General features: G+C 46.4%; 1 protein-coding gene across 12 annotated transcripts in view; it reads right to left on the bottom strand.

The window, feature by feature from the left end:
- The window catches only part of LMNTD1 (lamin tail domain containing 1), a 221,718-nt gene that overhangs the window by 40,736 nt on the left and 154,341 nt on the right, over positions 1 to 26,641 (bottom strand). The window contains exon 11 of one of the 12 annotated variants that reach the window (XM_083575219.1): positions 5,889 to 6,101. The exons of 10 other annotated variants lie outside the window; for them this stretch is intronic. In XM_083575219.1, the coding sequence (XP_083431345.1) occupies positions 5,928 to 6,101 (174 nt within the window). In that variant the 3' untranslated portion in view covers positions 5,889 to 5,927. Of the gene's footprint in view, positions 1 to 5,888; positions 6,102 to 26,641 lie in introns of those variants that run through there. One more of the 12 variants, XM_083575221.1, reaches the window with a different exon arrangement.

The raw sequence follows: 26,641 nt of genomic DNA, 5'->3' as shown, positions 1-26,641 counted from the left end.
ATTTTCAGTATAAAGAGGACTCAGTTTTTGTAGCTGATTGTTTGCAGCAGTGCCCTCTTTATGTATTCACATGGTGTAAACATGTATGTTGTCCTTAAGATCCAAACACACACAGAGATAATGAACACACAAGCAAGCAATACTCCAAAGTGCTTCTGTTCCCCAAAAGGGCAGAAGGTGGTGTTTTGATCTCTTCACCACTTTTAATTGATATCTGAGGTTGAGGGAAGCAAAAGAAGAAGGAAGGAAGCAACAAAACTCTCCCTTTTCAACTTTGCTCAGAGATCAACCTTCTCCAGTATTTCTCTTTCACACCCAGTTCCAAAAACAGACGATGGAAAGGGAAAGGAGAATAATTTCCCAGCTTTTCCTGCTTCCCCTTGCAAATTAACACCCCTCTGGTGCTCAGCAGCTACTCTACGAAAGACATGAAGGACGCTTTTGGATTCTGGAGCCACAAGGAGGGGCGATTCTGCGGCAAGGAGGGGCCGTGGTTGGAGGAAGCCCCTCGCAAGCTGGGAGCTTCACCCCTCTAGAGGCTTCCCCCAGGGCTGAGCCCCTGGCTAGCTCCTCCCCCGTTAACTACGGGGCAGTGTTCTGTATTTGGATCTTGTCTCTCTGCATACGCCATTCTGCTTTCTTCTCCTTCCTTCATCTTTTTTATGTTAAAATTTAATGGCCCCTTCGTTTCTCGTTTCCTCAACTCCTATAGGATACTTCCCCTTTCAAATCTAAACCTCCCCCACCCCATCCCATTTATGATAGTGGCCTATTTTTCATTTTTCTTTCTGGATTTTTCTGCACCCTAAACTTGGCCAGGTTTGTGGGTGAAAACTTCCACAGCCTTTTTTTGGTGGAGGTAGCCATGTGAAGCATGCTGATTTCCTTGCCATTTCCATCTAACATTCTGAAGAATGGCTTCCATCTTGATTTTATGGGTATGTGTTTTAGTTGGTAGTTTTGCTGATGGTTCACTTATAATTGCTAATCTTGATTGTAAACTCACATCCATTGAAATTAAAAGCTAGATATAAATGCCCATAATAAATAAATAAGTGCATTGGACATTTCTGTCATCAGTTATGTAGGCCTGTAGCTTGATGGTGTGTGTGCCTGGATGTGTGTGTCTTCTATAAGGAGGGTTGTAAAAATAACTCTGAAAGTGGGGAGTGTCCTCTATGTTTCTCTCTCCTAATTTTGGAAAAGGCAGGCTGGGGCTGCCACGTGGAGTGTGTCAGCTCGGCCCTGCAAAGTGGTGGCATTGCTTGGGTTCCCATCGACATGTGGGCACCCACTTACATGCAAGCCAAAAATGGCTCCAAAAAGGGGCAGAGCAGAGTGGAGGGGCAGAAACTTGGGAGCAAGTGATCATGTCCTCCTGGGTTTCATGATACAGAGGCAAGGGAAAGCTGAGTGTAGTAGGACATGCACTCTGGACTTTAAGACTGTCAACAAGCTTAAGGAGCTACTGGGTGAGATCCCATGGTCAGAGATACTCAGAAAGAAGGGAGTCAAAGATGGATGGGAATTGCTAAACAGAAATATATTGAAAAACCAAATGCAGACAATTCCAACAAGAAATAAAAATGGGAGGCATCTAAGGAAATCAGTATGGCTGAGAGCTGAGAGTTAAGAAGGGCATGTATAAGAAATGGAAGAAAGGGGAAATCACAAAGGAAGAGTATACATGAGTTGCCAACAGTTGCAGGTCAGGCTGGCTAAAGCTCAGAATAAGCTCAGGCTTGCAAGAGAGGTTAATAATAATAATAATAATAATAATAATAATAATAAAGGTTTATTTGGCTATGTCCAAAGTAAGAGGAAAAACAAGCAAGCGGTAGGCCTTCTGCGGGGAAAAGACACAGAAATGCTATTGGGTGACAGAGAGGTGGGACTACTCAACACCTACTTTGCCTCTGTCTTCACCCAAAAGGAAAGCAATGCCCAACCTGGTGATAAGAAAATAAATGATGTAAGGAGGGAACTGCTGCCCGTAATAGGAAAAAAGGTAGTAAAGGGATACCTAGCTACTTTAAATGAATTCCAGTCTCAAGGGCCTGATGAACTGCATACAGGGGGTACTAAAGGAACTTGCAGATGTAATAATAATAATAATAATAATAATAATAATAATAATAGCATCTTAAAAAGCAGAGACATCACCTTGCCAACAAAGGTCTGTATAGTTAAAGCTATGGTTTTCCCAGTAGTGATGTATGGAAGTGAGAGCTGGACCATAAAGAAGGCTGATTGCCAAAGAATTGATGCTTTTGAATTATGGTGCTGGAGGAGACTCTTGAGAGTCCCATGGACTGCAAGAAGATCAAACCTATCCATTCTGAAGGAAATCAGCCCTGAGTGCTCACTGGAAGGACAGGTCCTGAAGCTGAGGCTCCCATACTTTGGCCACCTCATGAGAAGAGAAGACTCCCTGGAAAAGACCCTGATGCTGGGAAAGATGCCTCCATCTCCACAAGGAGAAGGGGACGACAAAGGACGAGATGGTTGGACAGTGTTCTCGAAGCTACCAGCATGAGTTTGACCAAAGTGCGGGAGGCAGTGGAAGACAGGAGTGCCTGGTGTGCTCTGGTCCAGGGGGTCACGAAGAGTTGGACACGACTAAACGACTAAAGAACAACATGCAGTTCCTTCAATCCATGAAGTGACACTTTCTGCATACCACAGTCACCAACCAACAATAAGCAGCCCAGAGAAAAGCCACATAGTTTGCAAACTTTGCATGAAAGGACCAGAATATGGGTTCAGATTCAGAACTCATTAAAAAATCAAAAATCTAGGCTGCATGATATCCTGGGCAGATAAGTGCTCTCTGTATAGCTTGTGTCTTGCACACATCAGCCCATAGATATCCCATCAGATTCTTGGTCACCTGGGATACTGTAACAATTTCCAGTTAGTTCGTTTGGTCGTGCTCAAATCATAAATCAGTCCTTTTCCTTTGAGGAGCGTAAAATGGAAATGCTAATCATGACTTATCTCACAGGACTGTTTTAAGGAGGACCATGAAGGAGCACATGTACAAAACCCTTATTCATTGTTTACATTCCAGTGCACTCTTTATTTACTTACTTAAATCCCACTGAGCTCAACGGTGCTTAAAGCATCCCTCCCTCTGAAGTGAGTGGTGTTGCAGGACTGGTGGTCGGGTCTGTTTGTGATGCAAGTGGTTCACCATTTTGAATTTGCTCTCGCCCAGTTGCTGATGGAGCAATGGACAGCAAAAACAACTGACTTTTTTTTTTAGTATTGTTATAAAAAGGTAAAGGTACCCCTGCCCGTACGGGCCAGTCGTGACCGACTCTAGGGTTGCGCGCTCATCTCACTCAAGAGGCCAGGAGCCGGCGCTGTCTGAAGACACTTCCGGGTCACGTGGCCAGCGTGACTAAGCTGCATCTGGCAAGCCAGCACACGGAAATGCCGTTTACCTTCCCGCTAGAAAGCGGTCCCTATTTATCTACTTGCACTTAGGGGTGCTTTCAAACTGCTAGGTAGGCAGGAGCTGGGACCGAACGACGGGAGCTCACCCCGCCGCGGGGATTCGAACCGCCGACCTTTCGATCGGCAGGTCCTAGGCTCTGTGGTTTAAACCACAGCGCCACCCGCATCCCTTAGTATTGTTATAGATTTGGTCTAAACCTACGTGCAGAGGATGGCTACTGAGATGATCAAGGGCCTGGAAGCCAAGCCTTAGAAGGAATGGTTTAGCTAGGTATCTTTAGTTTGGTAAAGAGGAGATGGAGAGGAGATAGGTGATGAACAGTAGTGTCTTGCAGTAAATAAAAAAGAACCACGCAGAGTCAAAGATCCACAGCAAAAGCAAAACTTTACTGAGGCAAAAACTTTGTTCCGTGCAATGTACAAGGAGTAAAAAAGCAAAGAGAGAGCAAAGAGAGATAAAGCAGCTCACTGAGCCCAGGAATTTATCTCTCCTGGCTCCACATGACCCTGAGTTAGTCAAAACAATTTGAACCTTCCAGTTTCTTCCAGCACTTTCTAGTTTCTGCCCTCACATACCTTAGTCACGACAATAGGATATCCAACTCCAAATATCTCAAGGGCTGTCACATGAAGGAGGGAGAAAGAAAGGTTGTTTTCTCCTGTTCTTGAGGGTGGGACCTGGACCCATGGCTTCAAGTTACAAGAATGGAGATACTGACTAAAGATCAGGAAAACCTTTCTGACAGCAATGGCTGTTCAACCGTGGAATAGACTCTCACAAGTGGTGGCTCTTCTTCTTTGGAGATTTCTAAGCAGAGGCTAGAAGGCCATCTGTCTAATATGATCTAGTTGAGATTCCTGCAGTGCAGGGGGTTGGACTAGATAACCCTCAGGCTTCCAGCTCTACAATTCTATGATTTGCTACTGTTCAAAAGCAGCAGTACCACCCACCCACTGATAAAATGGTTGTTCAATGTGGAGGGCACTAACTGGCAGAACAGCCAGGACAGACTACTGAAGGACCTTTCTGAGTCTTTGGGGCCCTCAGCCAGTATCCAACTTGGTTGATAGCTGGTGCCATCCCTGAGAGAATACTGAGCTAGACCAGCCAAACATCTGACTTGGTGTAATGCAGCTTCTTATTCCTACCTCACTACTGGTATTAGAATTTAACATTTGCTCAGAACCAGATCTTGTCCTTTCACTACACATTAACCACTTTACCACCTGATTAAAATGAATAAAAAGTAATTGGCCTTTAGTATTCAGTCTTCAGTAGGATCCAGTCTACTTTCCCTTTATCCTGCCAAGAATATATACCCTCAACACATAATTAATTTTTCCTCAAAGGTGCTTCCAGCCAACTTTTCTGACTTTGCCTGCTCCTTCAGATAATTAATCTATTGCATTTCCAAATGCTTTTCAAAGGATCACAGAACTTGGAGTAAGTCCTTGAGGAATCCAATACAGTCAAACAACTGTCAAACAATGAGGTCCAGTCATGGCTGACTCTGGGGTTGCGGTGCTCATCTCGCTTTATTGGCTGAGGGAGCCGGCGTACAGCTTCCGGGTCATGTGGCCAGCATGACTAAGCCGCATCTGGCAAACCAGAGCAGCACACGGAAACGCCGTTTACCTTCCTGCACTTTGACTTCTACTTGCACTTTGGCGTGCTTTCGAACTGCTAGGTTGGCAGGAGCAGGGAACGAGCGATGGGAGTTCACCCCATCGCGGGGATTCGAACCGCCGACCTTCCGATCGGCAAGTCCTAGGCTCTGTGGTTTAACCCACAGCGCCACCCGCGTCCCTCAAACAACTGTAACAGCCCTCAAAAACTTGGTTCAGAAACCCTAGCTAATGAAAATCAGTGGAGCTACACCATTATTCAACAATTGTTGGTAGATCTGTCCTCTGTTGGTGTGGAGAGCTGGTTTTGATCTGCTATAGAAAAATAACATCTCCACCTTTTTAGAAAGCATTCTCAAGAACAGATGTGAGGCTCAAGCTGGTCCTGATTTAGACATATGAAAGAAGGAAGAAATGCCAAATGGAGAACAGTTTCCACTAGAGGCCCTTTCCCCTCCACTGTTTAATCTACTGTGTATCCTCCGTGCTATGTTGGATGATAAGTCTGTCTTTAGCTGAAGGTGGCACTTCAGGGAGCAACAGACACCCCGGGCCTTTATTAAGGGTTTAATCCAGAGCTTTCCAAACTGTGTGTTGTGACATATTAGTGTGTCGGCTGCAGCATGTAGGTGTCACACTTCTCCTGGGGCTCAAAAGGGGTTAGTTTAACCTCCGGTTTGCTAGTAAAACTGAATTACTGTGTCGTGAAATGATGAAAAATGTGTCACCAACATTAAACGTTTGGAAAGCTCTGGGTTAATCCAACATGTTAAACAGTTGGATAGTTAAACTATGGAACTCACCCCCACAGGAGGCAGTGATGGCCATCAACTTGGAGAGCTTTAAAACAGAATTAGGCAAATCCATTGAGAATTAGGCTGTCCATGGCTGCTAGTTATGATGGAGGTTAGGCTCTGCCTCCACCAACTGTGGAGCCAATGCTCTTGGAGGCAGCAATGCTTCTGAATACCAGAAGCTCTTGTGCTCAGGTCCTGCTTGTGGCATCCTGCAGGCATCTGGGTGGACACGGTGAGAACAGGATGCTAGGTTAGGTGGCCTGATCCAGCAGGCTCTTATGTTCTTCAACTTTAACCAGACCCAAGGGGGCACAAGGCATTCTGTCCCCTCCCCTGAGGCAAAGTTGCACTTGCTGCCCAGTGCCACCCCACGCATTGACTTTCAGCTTGTGTGGGTGAGCAGGCCAGGGCTCTCATCCAACAACTTGGGTGATATGACCAACTTGGGTTAAGGGGTGATATGATAGCCATGTTCAAATATATAAAAGGATGTCACATAGAGGAGGGAGAAAGGTTGTTTTCTGCTGCTCCAGAGAAGCGGACATGGAGCAATGGCTCCAAACTACAAGAAAGAAGATTCCACCTAAACAATAGGAAGAACTTCCTGACAGTAAGAGCTGTTCGACAGTGGAATTTGCTGCCAAGGAGTGTGGTGGAGTCTCCTTCTTTGGAGGTCTTTAAGCAGAGGCTTGACAACCATATGTCAGGAGTGTTCTGATGGTGTTTCCTGCTTGGCAGGGGGTTGGACTCGATGGCCCTTGTGGTCTCTTCCAACTCTATGATTCTATGATTCTATGAACTTGGAAGGAGGACCCCAGGGAGCAAAGGGTCCTTCCAGACGGAGGCACCGTGGTTGAGAGGGCATCAGTATTTAAAGTTTAGTAAACTGCTTGACTTTATAATAAGTGTTTAGTACTAGAGCAGTCAACAGCGGCAGGATAACCCCTCCCCCCAAACCCCCAAAATATTTGGGGGAGGTTCACAGAGGGCTGGAGGTGGAGAAGAGGGGCTGGCAGCACCATTGCGCAAGTGCAAACAAATAGACATCATTACTGACTTGGTCAACTGTGGAAGGGAACACACAAAACATTCATTGTCTAAATGACCAAAGTACAAGATGGATATGAAGTACTGAAGTATTTAATATGTACTGAAAACACTGTACTGAAAACAAAATGTGATTTTTCCCTTTTGTAAGATATTAAAGGAGAAGAAAAAACAGAGTTGGAGAATTTTGTATATATGGCTGTCTATTTTTAATATGTATTACTGCCACCCAATCTCCAAGCTATGTGAGATTCCAGGGGTCCCAGGCGTGCTTGCCAGGGTCTGTATTCCTTTTGGGGACAATGAGCCACAACAGAGACTGCGGTGTCTTTATGATATAGTTACACATATATACAACCTGTGTCTAGGTGGAGAGAGTTCATAGCATTCACAGCCCAAGAGGGTCCTGTTCCTCCCATTGCTGTAGCCTCAGATTCCAAGAAACCTCAAACATCATGTCTGAACTTCTCTGCCACATAAAACAGACTGCCCGCCTTGTGTTCAGTCCCCCCTCCCAGCTTACAAAAGGGAACACTTTTTCCTGTTCGCTTACCTCCTTGCCCACTGCAATTCTGGAAGCTTCCCCCTCCCAACTATAGAATGGTCTTTGGCTGTTTACCCAGTGCTCAGGGCAGTCCAGCAGAGAGTCTTCCTTCTTGATGGCTTTCTTGATGGCTTACCGACTCTGCCTTTGTTTCATAATGGCCCATCCCCAGGCAATTCCCTGGTAAGGAAAACAAGCCTAGCCTATTTTTTTACATTGCTAAATCCATTGATTAAACACCAACATTTACTAAAGCCAGGAATTATGAGGTTTGCTTAACTTCTAACCCCTTTAATGAATCCAGAGATTTTAGGGGAGCCTTGCCCTCAACTTATAACAATATGTTTTCTTTGTATTCACTGTTGTTCATGTTTATAATAATTTAAATCCCTTTTGCGCCTCCATTTTAACTGATAGCTTAAGTGGCTATTTTAAACAGCAGGTTTGCATGAGGGAGGGACACAACTATTCATATATTACTAGGAAAGTTTTGAGAGAAGCTGAGTCACTAACTTCCCAGCAATAAAACCTCAAAATGGAGCACTAAGTGCTGACTCCACCAAACATACGTCATGGATTGCAGCAGCTGTTCTAAAGATATCTAAAGGGGGTGTAGAGGAGAGATTTAAAGTGGATGTGTCCTAACTAAAAGGCATACTCAGATTCTGAGAAGCAGGCAGATGCAAAGCATAAATGAAGTTGTGATCTCACTGAGTGTGTACTTTTGTGGGTTTGTATCCACGGATCACATGTTACATTGTCAGTTAGGTTGTTGAGGGCTTGGGGCTTCCTCTACAGGTAAGGCACCCATAGCTCTGGCCTTTTCAACACCATTTGAGCTGTTTACAAAGTGGAAAGCTTTTCTGGAGTTGGGGTGCTTCCAGATAGGTATTTATTGTGGGGTGGGTGCTCCCTGCCCATGCAAGTTTTCTGCAGTGTTGACACAATATCATTAGAATGCCAACCTGTAATCCCCCTACCACTTAGTCCAGATTTACCCTTTACATGCAAATTCCAGTAAGTTAACAACAACAAACTGTTGCCAACAACTTGTTTGTGATAGCTGAGTAATTCATTTGCAAATTAAGCCCCAGTCTGGAAGCACCCCAACTTTGAGAACTGTAGTCCTACTTCTTTCACTTGTAAACACACAGTTTCATTAAAGGACAGATCATGGACTGCATCCAAATGTAGTCATATTTTTCTACACCTTTTATCTTAACACATGCACTTTTGTGCACATTTTGACTAAAATATGTATTTACGTGTATTTCAGTACATTTCTGAGCAGAGAACTGTACTTCAAAATTTGGGGAAGGGTAACTGTTCTGATCTGGATTTTAGTTTTGGACGTGCAAATCAGCTCAGTTCACATAAAAATGTGAGCTGAACAAAATTCCTGGGCGCCCCTAAGTCCTCCTGGTTTCTACGAGTCTTCAGTAACTACAGTGGTACCTCGGGTTACAGACGCTTCAGGTTACAGACTCCGCTAACCCAGAAATGGTACCTTAGGTTAAGAACTTTGCTTCAGGATGAGAATAGAAATCGTGCGACGGCAGCAGTGGGAGGCCCCATTAGCTAAAGTGGTGGTTCAGGTTAAGAACAGTTTCAGGTTAAGAACAGATCTCCAGAATGAATTAAGTTCTTAACCTGAGGTACCACTGCATCACTTGATCTGGTTTGAACCCTATGAGCTCAAGAAGAAAAGTAGCAACAAGCTGTTTTTCTTTGCTCTGATTTTGGCCCCTCTGCCACATTTTAGGAGAGCTACGAACTATTCAAGCTTTTGATTATGCCTGCACTTAATGGTCTAACCACTAGTTCAGAAAATTACCATTACCCTCCCGCTGCCTTCTCCCTCACCTGTCTTACGCATGCTTCCTGCAGTTGTGCTTTGAAATACCATACCGTAGCAACAGAAACTTCCTCAGGCACAAATAATTCCTAGCAGAGCCTGACTGCTTTCCCTTTGTGTTGCTGGGGCTTGATCACAGTGAAAAACATACCCTGTTTATTGCTGCATCAAATCAACTACTCAGACCACTGTTAGTGTTTTAGGCCAGTTCCATTTTATGTTATTATTTTGGCCTCAAGTTCCAATGCAGCCCTACTCCATCTGGTTTTGAATATTCATAGGCTTTGTTTATTGCCAGTTTGGCAGATGATATATGTAGAACTATCTATGTTACACCAATGGACTTAGTGCTATATTGATTTATGCATGGGAGATAGATGTCTGACCCAAATGCTAATCAAAGAGGAGAAGTTACAGATAGGTAGCCGTGTTGGTCTGCCATAGTCAAAACAAAAAAAAATTTTTTCTTTCCAGTAGCACCTTAAAGACCAACTAAGTTAGTTCTTGGTATGAGCTTTCGTGTGCATGCACACTTCGTCAGAGGAGAAGACATTAATGTGGCCTAGCAGACCGCACAGTTTTAGTTCCCCTACTTGGTCCAACTTTTTGCCCTTTGGAAATTATTATACAATACAGTAGATGAACAAACAGAACAGGACAAATCTAGTTTTCTACTTCATGGCTCTACAAGAAGGCAACAGGCAATGCAAGTTGCAAACCACAGAAAACCCAATCTATGGTATTATCTTATTAGCAGAGGCTCCTGGCCCCCAGCGGAGCCGGGCCTGGTGCTCGTCTCTGCAAGTGTTGGTTCCTCAGATGTTGGCAGAGGAGTGCCAGGCCTGCCAGGGGCACCTGCTATGCGCCCCCTCAAAAATCCATGCCCAGGGCCACGGCCCCACTGGCACCCCCACATTATGCCTCTGGTCATGTGGCCTGCCCTGCACCACCTAAGCTGGTGGGCTGCCTTCAGGAGGATGTTGTAATGTTGCAGCACTGAAATAAAAGTCAGCTATCAGTCTGATTGGCTTCTGTATGTGAAACGGGGAGAGGGCTGCATCTTGTCCTTTGCCTCAAACAGCAGAATATCTTGGGCATATGCCAGAAACCACATTCTTTTGTATTCAGTGGTCTGTGTTTGCCTTAGTCTGGACCAGGCACCCCCAAACTCGGCCCTCCAGGTGTTTTGGGACTACAATTCCCATCATCCCTGACCACTGGTCCTGTTAGCTAGGGATGACGGCAGTTGTAGTCCCAAAACATCTGGAGGGCCGAGTTTGGAGATGTCTGGTCTGGACTAAGGATTCTGAGCTCCTGTGTTCTGATTTGATACATGCTATCCATTTCAGGCTTTGGGCCTCTGCCATTGGCCCTTAAACTCTGAGTCATGGTTTGCAGCTTGGACGTTTAGACAGCCAATCACGTTGGGAGTGGGAGTGGCTCAGGCCTTCAGAAATGCATATAAGCAGTTGCTTTGCCCCTGTTGTCCAGTTCTGTTAGTTCAATCAAGGTTCTTGCTGTTGTCATTGTGTCTTGCCTCATGGTAACCCACCTATACTTCACATATAATTTCTTCAACTGAGGCAGAACTGTGGGACAAGGTAGATGTCTGTTGCTACAGAAAATAAGCAACCCAACAGAAAAAGCTTTAAGCATTTAGAGAAACTAGATTGTCTCTATACTTACAGGTTTTCCTGCCAGCCAAATCCACAACAGGTGTACCTAAAGGGTTGCCCAAGAAACCTTTACTTCATGAAACAAATATTCACCCTAAAGTTTTGATTCTAAGGATTCAAATTTGTAAACTGCAATTTCAATTCTCTTGTTTACCCTTGTGAAATGAATTAAGAGAGTTGTAATGTCACCTTATTTTGAGTGTTCTGCTATACGGCAGCAAAGCACACACCACTTGAAGTTTCCAAGGGAAGCAATTCAACAGCTTTCATGTCTGCTGTTTACCCTTTGCATCCTCAACGTTCCCTGGCAACGCAAGATCACCCAGCAAGTAGATCAGGCTGACCTAACTAACATCTGGATAGTCTCAGAGAAGCCTTTGCTGATATATATTTGCATAGGATGCAAGACTGTTGCACACCAAAATACATAATTGTGAGATATTCAGCACTTGAAAACTAGAATTCACACAAGCTCCCATGTAGAAGTAGGATGTTTGTAAATGAAACTTTGATTTAAATGAGTGTGGGGGGGGGGGAATTAAATGAGTGAAAGAAAAATCTTCTGAATTGCCAGATGATATTAGAGCTGACCAAAAATGGGAAGCCCATTTTCACCAGCTATTTTGGTAATCCCTAAAATAGAATGAACTTGAAGGGGCTTGAAAGTGTAAATGGGGGAGCGGTATTAACCCTCATGATGTTCCTTTTTTGAAAAGCTCAATTCACTAGAATTGATCTTGTGATACTATTATTTATTATGCACCCATAAATTCTCAAGATGATGTGAGCTTTTGTGGATGAATTCCATGTATTTTGAAGCTATTCTTTTGTTGTAATTTTTGTGATATAATTTGTCAGTCGGTTGTGTGTGGTTGTACTGAGAAAATTATACTGATGAGGTCTTTTCAGAGCACTCTCAGGGTCTTTACTCAAGGTCCTACCAAGCCAAAATGGCCAGGCCTGCTGCAGGTTAGACAAAAGCAACCCTGCAACAGTTTTGCTGCAATGAAATTGTCCGTACTGCATGCACAATGTTAACCATGCCAAAAATAAAACCCCAAATTGAAGGCAAGTAGCAGCACAAATTAAAGAACACAAATATCAAGCAGCCTCAGAAGAAATGCCTATTATCTACAAACAGCTGTGCTCATACTCAGTTTAATAAATATGCACCTGAGCTCAGAGACATTTTTGTATGGAAGGTTTCTTTTTAAAGAGATCAAATAAATTAATTTATAATTATTTGGAGAACCTACAAAGTGCCTTTCCACCTTCTATCTTATGATGTGAGCATTTTATTTTACAATTCGCTATGTTTGTTGCAAACTCCTGCTTTTGTGATTCCACAGGCCAAAGAAACAGCTGCTTGCAATTTATTTAATCAGCATTAGAATGCATAACCATTTCTATTTGGTCACTGTGACAGCCAAGCTGTTTTTCATATATAAAAATATCTCATTAGCCTGATTATCTGCAAATCTGGGGAAGTAGGTAGCAAACTGAGATTCGTGCAGAGTCTTAGTCCTGTTTTATCACATTCCAAATAAATAAATAAATAAATAAATAAATAAATAAATAAATGCAATGTGAATGCTCCCTGTGGATATTCTTTCTTGTAGATGAGCCTACTGGTTTTGTTACATTATTTACATTAATATAGTAATATGAAAACATGGGCATACAAGGCCAGATCCGAAAGTATGATAATGATGTCATGGAGCGAAGTTTTGTGTATGTGCAGAAGCTGACAGTAAAAAGCTAGAACATGCTAGAGCATTCTAGTGAGTCTGTAACTTTCCATTGTGCCCAACCCAAGCAGCTGTTGTTTTCTACTGGGTGCCTTATCTAAGTGCCAAGGTCACTGGGAAGTGTATATCTGCTGCCCAGTGAACAGTTTCTCATTCTCATTCTTTCACTGACTATCTCTTGTTTTCATTTTATAAACGTGTGGTGTAATTTTTATGCTGAAACTAGATTTTTGCTCTAAAAGGAGCCAAGTTGTGTCTTGCCAGGAATCTGGCAACAAACTGTAAGATTTATGCCTTAGTAAACCTCTGCTAATGATTTTTCTGTGTCCGGTGTCTTTTTGGAATGCATGCAACCGCCAAAGTCCGCTTCTCTGCTGTTCATGAACTAAAAAAGTAGACAACTTTTAGAAAACATCTGAAGGCAGCTCTGTAACGTGAAGTTTTTAATGTTTGATGCTTTATTATGTTTGATATATTCTGTAAGCTGCCCAGAGTAGCTTGGGAAACCCAGCCAGATGGGCGGGGTATAAATAAAATAATAATACTAATTATTCTTATTCAATCAATGATTGGAGGTGTCCCAGAACTTGGGGGCATGGATCCTGACAAATGTTGCCTTTGAATATGCTGGTTAAATTCCAATGTTCTTAGAAGCTTTGTGTCCTGTTGACACTAAATTTTTTTGCAAAACATGTAATGGCCAGTAAAGAGAACAATAATTATCATCTGTCTTACACTTGGAAAGCATGTGCATGATTCGGCCAAAAATGTAAACACTTTTAAATCCCATTGATTTCAGTGAGGAAGCTAAACACATAATCTTGGCTGGATCATAGGCCATGTAATTTCCAACATGTTTACACAGTCCAAATGCACACATCCAAGTAGAATGTACCCTCTTGGTATTTTGTAAAGTGTGGAGAAGAGTATCTTTATGTGCCTATCCTGATCCCACAGCAATTTGCAGGATCAAAACAATACTCTCTCTGTTTGCTGCTGCTGTTAATAATAATAATAATAATAATAATAATAATAATAATAATAATAATAATAATAATAGGATTCAGGATAGTTAAAAGTAAATTTCCAACACTGGGCCACATCTACAGCATACCATTTAAAGCACATTGTTTCCTTGGGAACTGTTTTTTACCCATCAGAGAGCGACAATTCCCACCCCTCCTTAACAAACTTCATTTCCCAGGATTCTTTGGGGGGAAGTTATGTGCTTTTGATGTATGATGTGGATGAGGCAGAATCCAGGATAGGCCTTAGCAGATGGAGAGATGGGGCTGGGCAGTTTGGAGCAGGCCTAATATTCAAAGGCTAGAAGCAGGAAATAGGTCCCCCCCCCCTACATCCAGTGGGACTAACTGAATGGCAGAGCCCATCCTTTGTGGGATAAATCAGCTTCATATAGCCAACACGCTTAACTCTAATCAATGCATTGATGGGTTAAGACCATAGAGTAAGCTGTCCTGCCAGGGAGGAGGGGTTACCAAAGTCTTTCTTCTTTCACTTCTACCATGTGAACCCTACCAGTAGGGAAGTCTAAGCTGGATGCTCCAAGCTTAGACGACATGTCTTAAACAAACTATGTTTGTGTTTCTATACAAATAATTTAGAAACCTGTCTTTTCTTGCTGCTGTATGGAAAAGCGCATGAAATGGACCTTTGGAGAGTTTGTAAGGAAACCATTTTAACTTACCAAACATTATCTTTTTGTATGCTAAGGGAAGTGGGAAACTTTGGAAGGAACTTGGAAGGGCTTTAAAGGTCTGACAGCCTATATTTCCATGTTTTACTCTGCCACATGTTTTGTGATTTTCTATCTCTGCTGGGGTCTCTCATCAATGAATACTTGCCCCAAACCAGGACCTAGGCATCTAGGGAATTCTCCTTTTATCTTACCATATCTAGCATTTTTCCTTTTAACCAAAATACAAAAACCAACATGCTTTGCGTGCAGAAAGCCTTTGATTGAACCCCTGACTTCTCCAGTAAAAACAATAAGGTAGCAAGTGGTGAGAAAGACCCAGGTGCCAGCCAGAATAGACATTATTGGGCTAGATGGACAAAAGTCTGACCTTGTATATGGTAGCTTCCTATGTTTCAATGAATGTACTTTCTATAAGTAAGTGGTTTTCCATAATTCTTATGGGGAAACAGAAGTGCTATAGTTGAAGACAACATTCCAATGAGAGAAAAGACAACCCTGCAATATGCACAGAGCATTCAGAATCACACGGCAATCACAACCATCTCATGTAGTTGTTAATAATATTATTTACTACTACTACATGGGTGGCGCTGTGGGTTAAACCACAGAGCCAAGACTTGCCGATCAGAAGGCTGGCGGTTCGAATCCCCGCGACGGGGTGAGCTCCTGTTGCTTGGTCCCTGCTCCTGCCAACCTAGCAGTTCGAAAGCACGCCAAAGTACAAGTAGATAAATAGGTACCGCTCCGGCGGGAAGGTAAACGGCGTTTCCATGCACTGCTCTGGTTCGCCAGAAGTGGCTTAGTCATGCTGCCCACATGACCCGGAAGCTGTCTGCAGACAAACGTCGGCTCCTTTAGCCAGTAAAGCGAGATGAGCGCTGCAACCCCAGAGTCATCTGCGACTGGTAAAGGGTCCCTTTACCTTTTTACCTACAGCCTGGATAGCTCATTTGGTGCTGATAGCATGGTGCTGATAATGCCAAGATTGCAGGTTTGATCCCTGTATGGGATAGCTGCAGATTCCTGCATTGCAGGGAGTTGGACTAGATGATCACCAGGGTACCTTCTATGATGAAGTTATATGATGAAGCACTAATAATAATAATAATAATACCGTATTTTTCACCCTATAGGACGCACCGGCCCATAGGACGCACCTAGTTTTTTGGAGGGGAAATAAAGGAAAAACATTTTATTCCCTCCCCCCAGCCACAGATGTCTGCCCGAACCGCGGGGCGCTCTGCTTCAGCGCGCCCCGCGCTCCGTGCAGCAGGCTGCTATCCGCAGCCTAGGGAGCCCTGCGGGAACTCCCGCAGGCTCCCCAGGCCTGCTGATAGCTTCCTGAAGCCTGGAGAGCGAGAGGGGTCGGTGCGCACTGACCCCTCTCGCTCTCCACGCTTCAGCGAAAGCCTGCATTTGCCCCATAGGACGCACACAGATTTCCCCTTCATTTTTGGAGGGGGAAAAGTGGGTCCTATAGGGCGAAAAATATGGTAATACAGAGGAAACCAACTGTAACACTTAGTCTAAATATCTCTAGCCATTCAACTTCTACTAACAACATATATATATATATAAATTCTGACATATGTTGTGACAGTTGTATTGGGAGAAAATTACAACAGGACACCCTTCAAGTGAATTTCATCAAATGACATTTATCTCTTATTAGAATAAAGTGTGCGCAGCACAGCTGCTTTGTGGGTTGACGTGTGATGAAAAGTTGCCATGAGATGAAAGTAAAGCTATTTGAGTTGCAGCTACATATAGTTCAAGTCCAATCCTCAGCTGCACAGTTCAGAGATGGCTGAATGGCAAGACCCAGTCAAAGTATCACCACAAACTGCAGATTATATCTACTCTGGCAATGTTATATACTGAAGTTCTCACCCTGGGCCAGCAGGGGGATACTGTAGATAGTTTTCACTCAGGTCCACGTCAGTTATTTTAGGCGGGAAACCCTGGATTGTTGTTGCTACAATGTTGACAGCCGGCTGCCTATAAAAGCAGGCCGGCTGAGCTGTTTGCTGTTCGGTTCTGTCCAGCTTACAAATAAAGAGCTGCTCTGGAGAAATCGCTGTGTCGTCTGCTATGTTCGCCCACAACTTAACACTGGCGACGAAGGTGGGATCGATGGACATCAGAGCACAGCCAGATGCAGCCACCTCTGAGCAGAGCTGAATCACTGAGCTGAATCACTGAGCGAAATCACTGAGCAGAACCAATTCAGAGCTGACTGTTCTGGCTAGAGCACGGTGTTCCATCCATCGCCCTTCTCGCCGGCATCGGAATCATGGCTTCACTTGTGCCTCTACCGCCGTTTGCGCCAGCCTCTGAATCATGGGACTCCTACCTCGCTCGGTTCGACTGCTACCTCCAAGCTAACGAGCTGACGCAAGTCTCACAGGAGCGTAAGCGGGGCCTGTTCCTCAGCCTCTGTGGGCCTGAGGTGTTTGAGACGGCCCGAGCATTGGTTGCGCCTGAAGCAGTCCAGGCAACACTGTGGGACACGATCCAAGAGAAGCTCCGCAACCACTACGCACCAAAGCCGTCCAAGATTGCTGCCCGCCATGCGTTCTACCACCGGAACCAGGCAGAGGGGGAGTCAATCAACAGCTACACCACCGCCCTGCGACAGGCTGCAATGCACTGTGAGTTCCGAGACTTAGACGATGCCCTGATGGATCGAATCGTCTGCGGGGTCCGGGACATCCATCTGCAACGGCGTCTCCTCGCCAAGCCAGACCTCACGCTACAGAAAGCCATTGAGGAGGCTGTGGCCTCAGAAGCTGTTGAACGCTCCGCCCAGGAGATCCGCAAGTCCAGCAGCCCGCGTCTTGCTAGGAAGCCAGTTCCAGTGCATCATGAAGAGGCCAGCAGTGATGAGGCATCCTCCAGTGAAGACGATGACGTGCACCAGACAAAGCAGGAGCGCAGGAAGTTCCAACAGAAGTCCAAGGGCCAACTGGAATGTGCCGGCTGCGGAGGCAACCATTCCTGTGCCAAGTGTCGATTCAGAGACGCCATCTGTAGGCAGTGTTCCAGAAGGGGCCACATCGCTAAGGTCTGCCGATCGGCTCCGTCTGACACCCCCCCTTCACCGACTCGCAAGTCCAAGTCTTCACTCCAGTCTGCCAAGGAAAGCTGTTTCGCTCTCACCAACTGCCGCTGCCCGTCTGGAACCACGATTGGCCAAACCGACTCACCTACGCAACGCAAGCTGAACGTCACGGTGCTCATTGAAGGAGCTCCATGTGACATGGAGATCGACACCGGGTCTGCCCTGTCCATCGTGTCTTGGAGCACCATCAAAAGACTGGTACCCAGAGTGTCCAAAAGGCAACTCGACTCTCACCGCGTACACCTGAGACACTACCAGGGAAACGACATTCCCGTGGTAGGCATTGGCCGGTTCCGGATCGCCTTCAAGGATTTTTCGGGCCTCTCCGGTTGGTGGTGGTCGAAGGTCAGTGGCCAAGCCTCCTAGGGCTAGACTGGTTTGATGCCCTCGGCCTGGAAGTCACCGGCATCATCTGCATCTCTAATGCAGAGACTGAGGGTCTGGTCAAAGACTTTGCCGAGGTTTTTGACGGCACTTTGGGGCAATATACAGGTACGCCCATCTCCTTTAGCCTTGATCCACAAGTCGCCCCCATCAAGCTAAAGCCACGCCGGGTTCCCTTTGCTCTCAAGGCTAAGGTGGACGAACAACTGGACAAGCTGATCGCCCAAGGAGTTTTGGAGCCAGTTGACCACGCCAAGTGGGAAACCCCCATCGTCATGCCTGTCAAGCCAGACGGGTCGGTGAGAATCTGCGCCGACTACAAGTGCACGATCAACAAGGCACTTCAGCAGCACGCTTATCCGGTTCCTGTTGTCCAACACCTGCTGCATTCCCTGGGTGAGGGTAAGGTCTTCGCTAAGCTGGACCTTGCCCAAGCCTATCAACAACTGCCTGTTGATGATGCCACTGCTGAAGCCCAGACGATCGTCACCCACCGAGGGGCATTCCGTTGCTGCCGGTTGCAGTTCGGGGTGAGTGTGGCTCCTGGCATCTTCCAAAGCCTTATGGAGCGTCTCCTGCAAGGGCTTCCGGGCATGGTACCATATTTTGATGACGTCTTGGTGTCCGCAGACTCACACCAGCAGCTGTTCGAGCGCCTCCGTGCCGTGCTGACCAGGTTCCAAGAGGCCGGGCTCAAGGTAAAGAGGGAGAAGTGCCAGATCGCTGTTCCACAGGTAGAGTTCCTGGGCTATCTTATTGATGCCTCTGGCCTTCACCCGACAACATCCAAGATCCGCGCTATCCAGCAGGCCCCCATCCCAAAGAACAAGACGGAGTTGCAGGCGTTCCTGGGGCTGCTGAACTTTTATAACGTGTTCCTGCCCCACAAAGCCACGGTGGCTGAGCCTCTTCACCGACTCCTCAGCACAAAGACGCCTTGGTCCTGGGGTCATCGGGAGACGGCGGCCTTCAACGCGGTCAAGGCTCTCCTTTCATCGGACCGTGTGCTGGTACAGTACAGTGAATCCAGGCCGCTGGTCCTTGCCTGCGACGCCTCACCTTTTGGCATCGGCGCTGTCCTTAGTCACCGTTTTCCAGACGGAAGAGAAGCACCGCTTGCCTACTTTTCCAGGACGCTATCTCCGACGGAACGGAATTACGGCCAGCTCGACAAGGAGGCACTGGCACTTATGGCTGGACTGAAGAGGTTCCATGAATACCTCTATGGCAGGACTTTTGACCTCATCACTGACCACAAGCCGCTCCTGGGCCTCCTCACCGGTGATTGTCCAACTCCACCGGTCCTCTCGCCACGCATGCTGCGATGGACTGTTTTCCTGGCTGCCTACCACTACCGGCTCGTCCATCGCCCGGGGAAATCGATGGGCCATGCCGACGCCCTCAGCCATTGCCCTCTTCCAGCGTTTGTGGAAGACCGGGCTCCAGCTTCATCGCTCCTCCTGATTGAGGATCTTCCGGCAGCGCCTGTATCTGCTGCCACTGTGGCCTCCACATCTGCCCAGGATCGCACCATCAGCCGGGTGCTCAACTGGGTGTGGAGGGGGTGGCCACAAGGGCCTTTTGCATCGGAGTTCCAGCCCTTCGCAACCAGACAACATGAACTCTCGGCTCATCGCGGCTGTCTGCTGTGGGGAGACCGCGTCGTGATTCCCCACGGACTGTGTCAGCACGTCCTGGAGGCTCTGCACGTTGGCCACCCGGGAATTGTCAAAATGAAGGCGTTGGCTCAGTGTTACGTCTGGTGGCCTAACATGGACGATGCCATCACTGCCTGGGTGTCCGCCTGTCAAGCGTGCCAAGAGTCGAGGCCTGCACCACCGGCAGCTAAGGGACACACCTGGGAGACCCCCAAGACACCCTGGTTGAGGGTGCACATCGATCTGGCTGGCCCCTTTCACGGCCGGACCTTTATGGTAGTGGTGGAAGCCTAGTCCAAATGGCTGGAGGTGGCCCTGATGCCCTCCACTCCTACCGAGGCCGTCATCCGGGTGCTGCGAGGCCTGTTTGCGACGCATGGGTGTCCTGATGTCCTTGTCTCCGACAACGGACCGCAGTTCACGTCAGGCACTTTTGAGCGGTATCTTTTGGGACTGGGCATCTGCCATGCCCTAACGGCACCCTTTTATCCATCCAGCAACGGGCAAGCGGAGAGAATGGTGCGCTCGGCAAAAGAGGCACTGGTGCGCCTGGACCAGGGAGACTGGCACGAGCAGGTCGCTGAATACTTGTTCGTGCAACACATCACCCCTCATGCGGCCACAGGGTGGAGTCCTGCTAAACTGCTTATGGGCCGTGGCCTCAGGTCACCGCTCGATCGGCTGCACCCAGACTTTGCCGTGGCCGAACCCCCAGGCTGTGCCAACGCGCCACGGTCATTTGTTCCAGGAAACCAGGTCTTTGCCCGGAACTATGTGGGGGACATTCCTTGGGTGCCAGCCACAGTAGTGGGAGTCACTGGACCTTGCTCGTACCAGGTGGCACTCGAAGACGGACGTTTGTGGCGCCGGCACATAGACCAGCTTAGGCGCAGGGTTGGGGACTTGGACACTACCGTGGTGCCCCCAACTGCGCTTGTGGCTCCAGAAGAGACACTTACAGATGGCGAGGCTCCACCTACACCTCCCTTGCAAACTGCCAGCGTGGAGCCGAACCAAGCCGCTTCAGAGGGTCTGCCAGACTTACCACAGACTCAGACCACTCCACCTGCGGAGGCTTCACCCACAGCAGCGGATCCAGGGGATTTGGTTTCAACGCCACCTAGGGTCGCACCACAGCCTCAGCAAGAATTGTGTGGCCCCCCGGACTTGGCTACCAGTCCCCAGCAGTCTGGCAGAGTTTCCAAGCACCCAACTTATTTAAAGGACTATGTTGTTGGACATGTATCACTGTTGGTCTAAGTATGGGAAATGTAACTGATATGCTTTTGTGCCTAATTGAACCATTACGTGTAGTGCTGTATATAAGGAAACCATTACGATTGTAACTAACGCCTTATCTCGGTGGGTAGGGGTGTTATGTATTGACGTTCTCACCCTGGGCCAGCAGGGGGATACTGTAGATAGTTTTCACTCAGGTCCACGTCAGTTATTTTAGGCGGGAAACCCTGGATTGTTTTTGCTACAATGTTGACAGCCAGCTGCCTATAAAAGCAGGCCGGCTGAGCTGTTTGCTGTTCGGTTCTGTCCAGCTTACAAATAAAGAGCTGCTCTGGAGAAATCGCTGTGTCGCCTGCTATGTTCGCCCACAACTTAACAGGCAAAGAAATTAAAACTATGAAAGGCCGTAAGTACAGCTTTCCCTTGTGAATACGAAAAAGAGAAGTCTAGTTTTCTTTGAATATTTCCCTCAAATTTCTAGATAATGTTTTCTATACATGAAAGAGGCTTGAAAATTATTTTAGATTTGTTTATCAGGATTTGCACTTATTGTACTTACATAAGGTGGCCAAAGGATATGGACAAGCGAGGGCTCTTCCATGCTTACACTTTCCCTATTCCACATGAAAACCCGCTCCTTACTGCTGAATTGGAGCAAATGTCAGTCAGGTTTTCCACATATTGACATTTGCTCTGATTCAGCAGTAAAGAGTGTTTTTTTCCCTGGGAAAAGTGGCAGGGATAACAGAAAACCTTTCAGCCCATGCCTTCTCGGCATGGGACAAGCGCATTGTGGATGAGCCCTAAATGTTTGCTTCCATTATATAATCATCTCTTTTGAAGGCACCCAGGAAGGCTGCAGGATTGGAAGAGAGATGCTTTGTAGAATGAAATAAAGGACACTCACACACACCTCTTGTCCTCTTCAAAAGTAAGTGCAGTAAAAACCACACATCCTTCTCATGAGAATTTCATATAATTCCCCCTCTCCTGCTTTGATAATTTTCAGAGGCAATCTCTTTTCTCATCAATTGATGAAGAATAGGGCTGGATCAAAGAAGCAATTCAGTTAAATGCATTGTAAACTGCAGAAGGGAACCCGGTAGGGAAAGCTGGAACTCCACAGCGCCATCTGGTTTCACATTGTTATATTGCATATATAATGCATACCAATCAAGCTGAGTCCTAGATTTTAAACACTGAAATGTTTGGCGCAGCTCTAGGGGAAAAAAAAACATTAAACCCCTGTCAAAATATCCCACAATGGTGTCAATGGCAAAAAACCAGTATTCACTCCACATCACATGGCTGTAACCCCTCTAATATTACAGCTCAGCCTTTGCCAACCGTGTAAGCCCCAGTTGTTGGAATACAGCCCCAATCATCCCTCACCATTGACTGTGATGGCTGGTGGTGGTAGAGCTGTAGTCTAAAATATTTGGGGGGCACCAGGTCGGGAAAGTTTGTCATAGCTGTTACCCATTTATCATCTTTTGATCAGCTGAATAAGTGCTGCTGGTTAATCAGTGTTAGTGTTTTTGTTTTAAATGAAAGTTCTTACAAACACTAGAGATGGCAAGTGCCTTAGAAGAGGCACCCCTCCTTTTCTCTCACCTCTTCTTCTCTCACCTGCTGTGACATCTGCATCAGCTAGAGAAAAAGAACACATCTCTTTTCCAAGCTATTGTCTTATTCATATACAAATTTGTGCATATGTTATCAAATAAACCTTTCTTGAATTTTGTTTTTTGGGCTTCTCATGGGCATCTGGTTGGGAACTATGGGAACAGAATGCTGGACTAAATGAGCCTTTGTCTTGATCCAACAGGGCTCTTCCTATTTTTTAAAATGGTGAGATAAGACCCCCAAATGTCAAGGCCAAAATGGATCAGCCTGTTCAACTATCACATTCAGGATCTAAGAAGACCCTTTTTGGGACTATGTGACCTGCCTTACTCCTGCGGTATTCCGAGCAGCCTTGCGTCTCAAGAGCAAGGCATGTGATGCCTCTTCCACAGTGTCTAAAATCCCAAAGAAAGTTTGAAAATGTATAAAAATTCAGATATGCAACAGCGGATGAGATTTTGTTATTTTAAACATGCACAGACAAAACAGTGCAGACAAAAGTGACAAGTTCTATTGGGAAATTTTCATAATTCAACTAGCATTGCAAGCATTCAACATGAATGGCAATTAGCAGCCTCATTGGTTTAGAACAGGCCTGTCCACCTCCCAAGAGACTGCGATCTACTCCCAGTATAAAAAAACTAACAGTGATCATTGAGGATTTACCAAAGTAGTTGACCTTTTTTTACCGGGGATTTACATAAATCACTCACCTTCAACTCCGCTGATAGCAAACACACGTGGTGCTAGAGCCAAAAAGAATATGCCAAACTCTGCCCACTTGACGCGACAGAGGGACAGAGGGAGGGGGCGGTGACATTCATTCTACATTTAATTTAATCCCGCAATCAACCAGGATCACCAGGGGATCTACCTGTTGATTGCGGTCGACCGGTTGAACATGTCTGCTTTAGAACAACTGGGTATGAAATATTGGCTGGAAATTGAGCTCACAGTATAATCAGCTCCTCACACCCCACAGTGTGGCCTGTGTTTTGGTCTTTTAACAAAGTTAAAGAATACAGGACAAAATTTTAGCCACCCCCTTTTTTGTGCATGCAAAATGTACCTTCTGCGCTACTTAGGAAGATTTAGCAAAATGATGGCCTGTTGTATTATTAAGAATCTGGAAACAAAATGCTAATTTCCCTGCCAAGATAATGCATTTTCTTAGATAAGTAAATGTTTTAGACTAGATGATTTTCATTGAATCTGGAAGATTGCAGGAAGCAATATTGTCTTAAGACATGTTTACTACTTCCCTAATGGCTGTCACACAAATGACATTTCATTTTGATTTGCTTTCAGATTAGAGCCTAAAGAAAATGTGCAGTGACACAAAAATCTGCCCCGTGCCTGTGTGATTGTGCACAGTAATTTGTGACCTAAGGCCTATTTTAAAAATCATATTCTGAATTTAGGACATTCTATTATTTCTGTGTATTTTCCAACTTCCCATCTTTTTGTAGCTGGAGGTGTGCAGAAAAGTTGAAGTGATTTGAATCTGTGTATTTCACATTCAGCAATCAGAACATCAAAACCTGCCCCCACCCGCAACACCACAGAGCTTAAAGGTGCCTAAGTTTCAACATTCATTTCAACATTCATTTGTAAAGGAGGGTCAGTGCAGAATCTTAACTACCATTTAATTCAAATTATAGCTTTGGGTATATGGCACATGTTGAAATGTTCCCTAGGAAGGATAGAACCTTCCTGCCTATGGAAGGCTAACACACTGGGGAGGAAAATTTGAGCCTTGAGATATGGGTGGGCCCTTAAGTTTCCAACACCGGTGTGATGGGATGATGAGCTGCTTGTGCGTAAAATCCCTAGTCCCTCAGAGTTTGGCTATGTACGCAAACCTCTGTCTGTAACGGAGCTCCTAAGCATGGCTCCGTCAGTCGCTGGTAGAATCCGACAGTGGGCGTTTACGGAATTTCTTCCAGCATAAAAGCTCCTTAACGGAAACCCGCCTTCTGGACTCTCGGCGTGACAGTTTCCGGCGAGGAGTGGGTGTCCCTATAGGAGGTCCTGAAACCTCCCCACTGTTTTCGCTGGAAGTGTCTCTGAGCCATCCCGCCGACTCACTTTCCCGTGGAGCTCCTTCCCTCCCCCTGCTGGTTCCCTCCTCAGCTGATAAGTCTCTCTCAACCTCTGGGAGTCCCTTCACCTCCTGTTCTCCCGATGGCAGTTCCCTGAAATCCACCTCCCCTCCAGGGCCCCCTTCACCCCCTCCCCTTCCCTCCTCTGTGGGCGGCGAAGGAGCAAAACCCCTGAAAGAACCTCCCTCATCTTCCGAAGTCTCGAACATATCCCTCCACCGGTTGCTGTTTCTGGTTTCTAAGTACTCCTCCTCATCGGAGTCTATTCCTTCTTCCAACTCCGATTCCGCGAATCCTTCCAGTTCCTCCTCCTCGTCGGTGGTGCCAAAGTACTCCCTCCGGAACCTCGCTACTGACTGAGGTTTCCTGGGGAACCTTTGATGAAACGTTTCGATCAAAACCTCGTCATTGACCTCCTCTGCCGTCACCCAGGTGTTTTCTGACTCCGGTTCCCCTTCCCACGCTACCAAATACTCCACCTAATTACCCTTCCACCTGGAGTCGATGATTTCCGCCACATGGTTGCTGCTTTCCCTCTCTTCTAAGACTGGTCCCCGTGTGGAAACCCCTTCACCTTCCCCCCTATACGGTGACAGTAATGACCTGTGGAATACTGGGTGCAGTTTCATGTGGTTCGGTAACCGGAGCCTGAAAGCCACTGGGTTGACCCGTTGAATGACCTCAAATGGTCCCAATCTTTTGGGTCTCAATTTCTTGCAACCCCCCTTGAAAGGCAACCCTTGGGTTGACAGCCACACCTGATCCCCCACCCTTATGGTTTCACCTTCCCTCCTGTTCTTGTCTGCCTGCCTCTTATATTCTTCTTTGGCCCTTTCTAAGTTGAGTTGGAGTTGACGATGGATAGCTTCCATTTCTTCTACAAACTGTTCGGCGGCCGGGACGCTCCATCTCTCCCCTCCTCCCCCTGGAAATGCCCTGGGGTGGCACCCATAATTAGCCAAAAAGGGGCTCATCCCGGTGGACACATTCTCCGCATTATTGTAGGCAAATTCCGCCAGCGCCAACTTCTCGACCCAATCGTTCTCTCTGTCATTGACATAACACCTCAGGTATTGTTGGAGGATACAGTTTGCTCTTTCCGCCTGCCCGTTGGTTTCAGGGTGTCGGGCAGTCGAAAAATTGACCTCTACGTGCAATAAGCTCATGAGCTTCCTCCAGAACCTGGACATAAATTGTTTGCCTCTGTCTGAGACCACCCTCAAGGGGGCGCCATGCAGCCTAAAAATATGTTCTACAAACAATTTCGCTGTCTCCTCCGCCGTGACTGCATGTGAGCAAGCTACAAAGTGGCCCATCTTAGTTAACAGGTCTACTACGACCAGGATGGCAGTTTTCCGCTTGGATTTTGGCAGGTCAGTCATAAAATCTATCGATACCGCCTCCCATGGTCGTTCTGGTGTGGGTAACGGTTCTAATAACCCCGCCGGCGCCCGCCTTTCTCCTTTGGCTCGCTGGCATTGGTCACACCCTCTTACATATTCCCGTACATCTTCCCTCACCTTGGGCCACCAAAATTCCCTGGTAACCAACCACAGGGTCTTGTGTTGCCCAAAATGCCCCGCTGTGGGGCTGTCGTGCAGCTGTCTGAGTACTCTCCCTCTCAATTCCCCTTCGGGTATATATAGTGCCCCTTTGTAATACAATGCCCCGTTTCTTTCTTCAAAACCTCCGGGGTTTTCTCCCTCTCTCCTTAGACATCTGAGCTTATTCTGGGCGTATTCATCATTCTCCGTTTCCTCTACCAGTTCCCTTTGCCCCACCAATGCCGCCCCACACACCCAGCGGTCCTCTGGGATGATATGTCTCTCTTCGGGTGCTCCCTCCCCCTCCAAATATTCAGGTTTGCGTGAGAGAGCGTCCGCCCTGACGTTTTCCGGACCTGGCACATAGCAAATTTCAAAATGAAACTTGGAGAACTCCTGGGCCCATCTCACTTGTCGTTGGTTGAGCACTCGTGCCGTTCTCCAATACTCTAAATTCTTGTGATCCGTGCACACTTGCACCTTATGTTGCGCACC

Source organism: Podarcis filfolensis (genome assembly GCF_964270895.1).
Source record: "Podarcis filfolensis genome assembly, chromosome: 10".
Taxonomy (NCBI): domain Eukaryota; kingdom Metazoa; phylum Chordata; class Lepidosauria; order Squamata; family Lacertidae; genus Podarcis; species Podarcis filfolensis.
The sequence above is the reverse complement of the archived record's forward strand: the minus strand, read 5'-3'. Positions and strand labels throughout refer to the sequence as shown.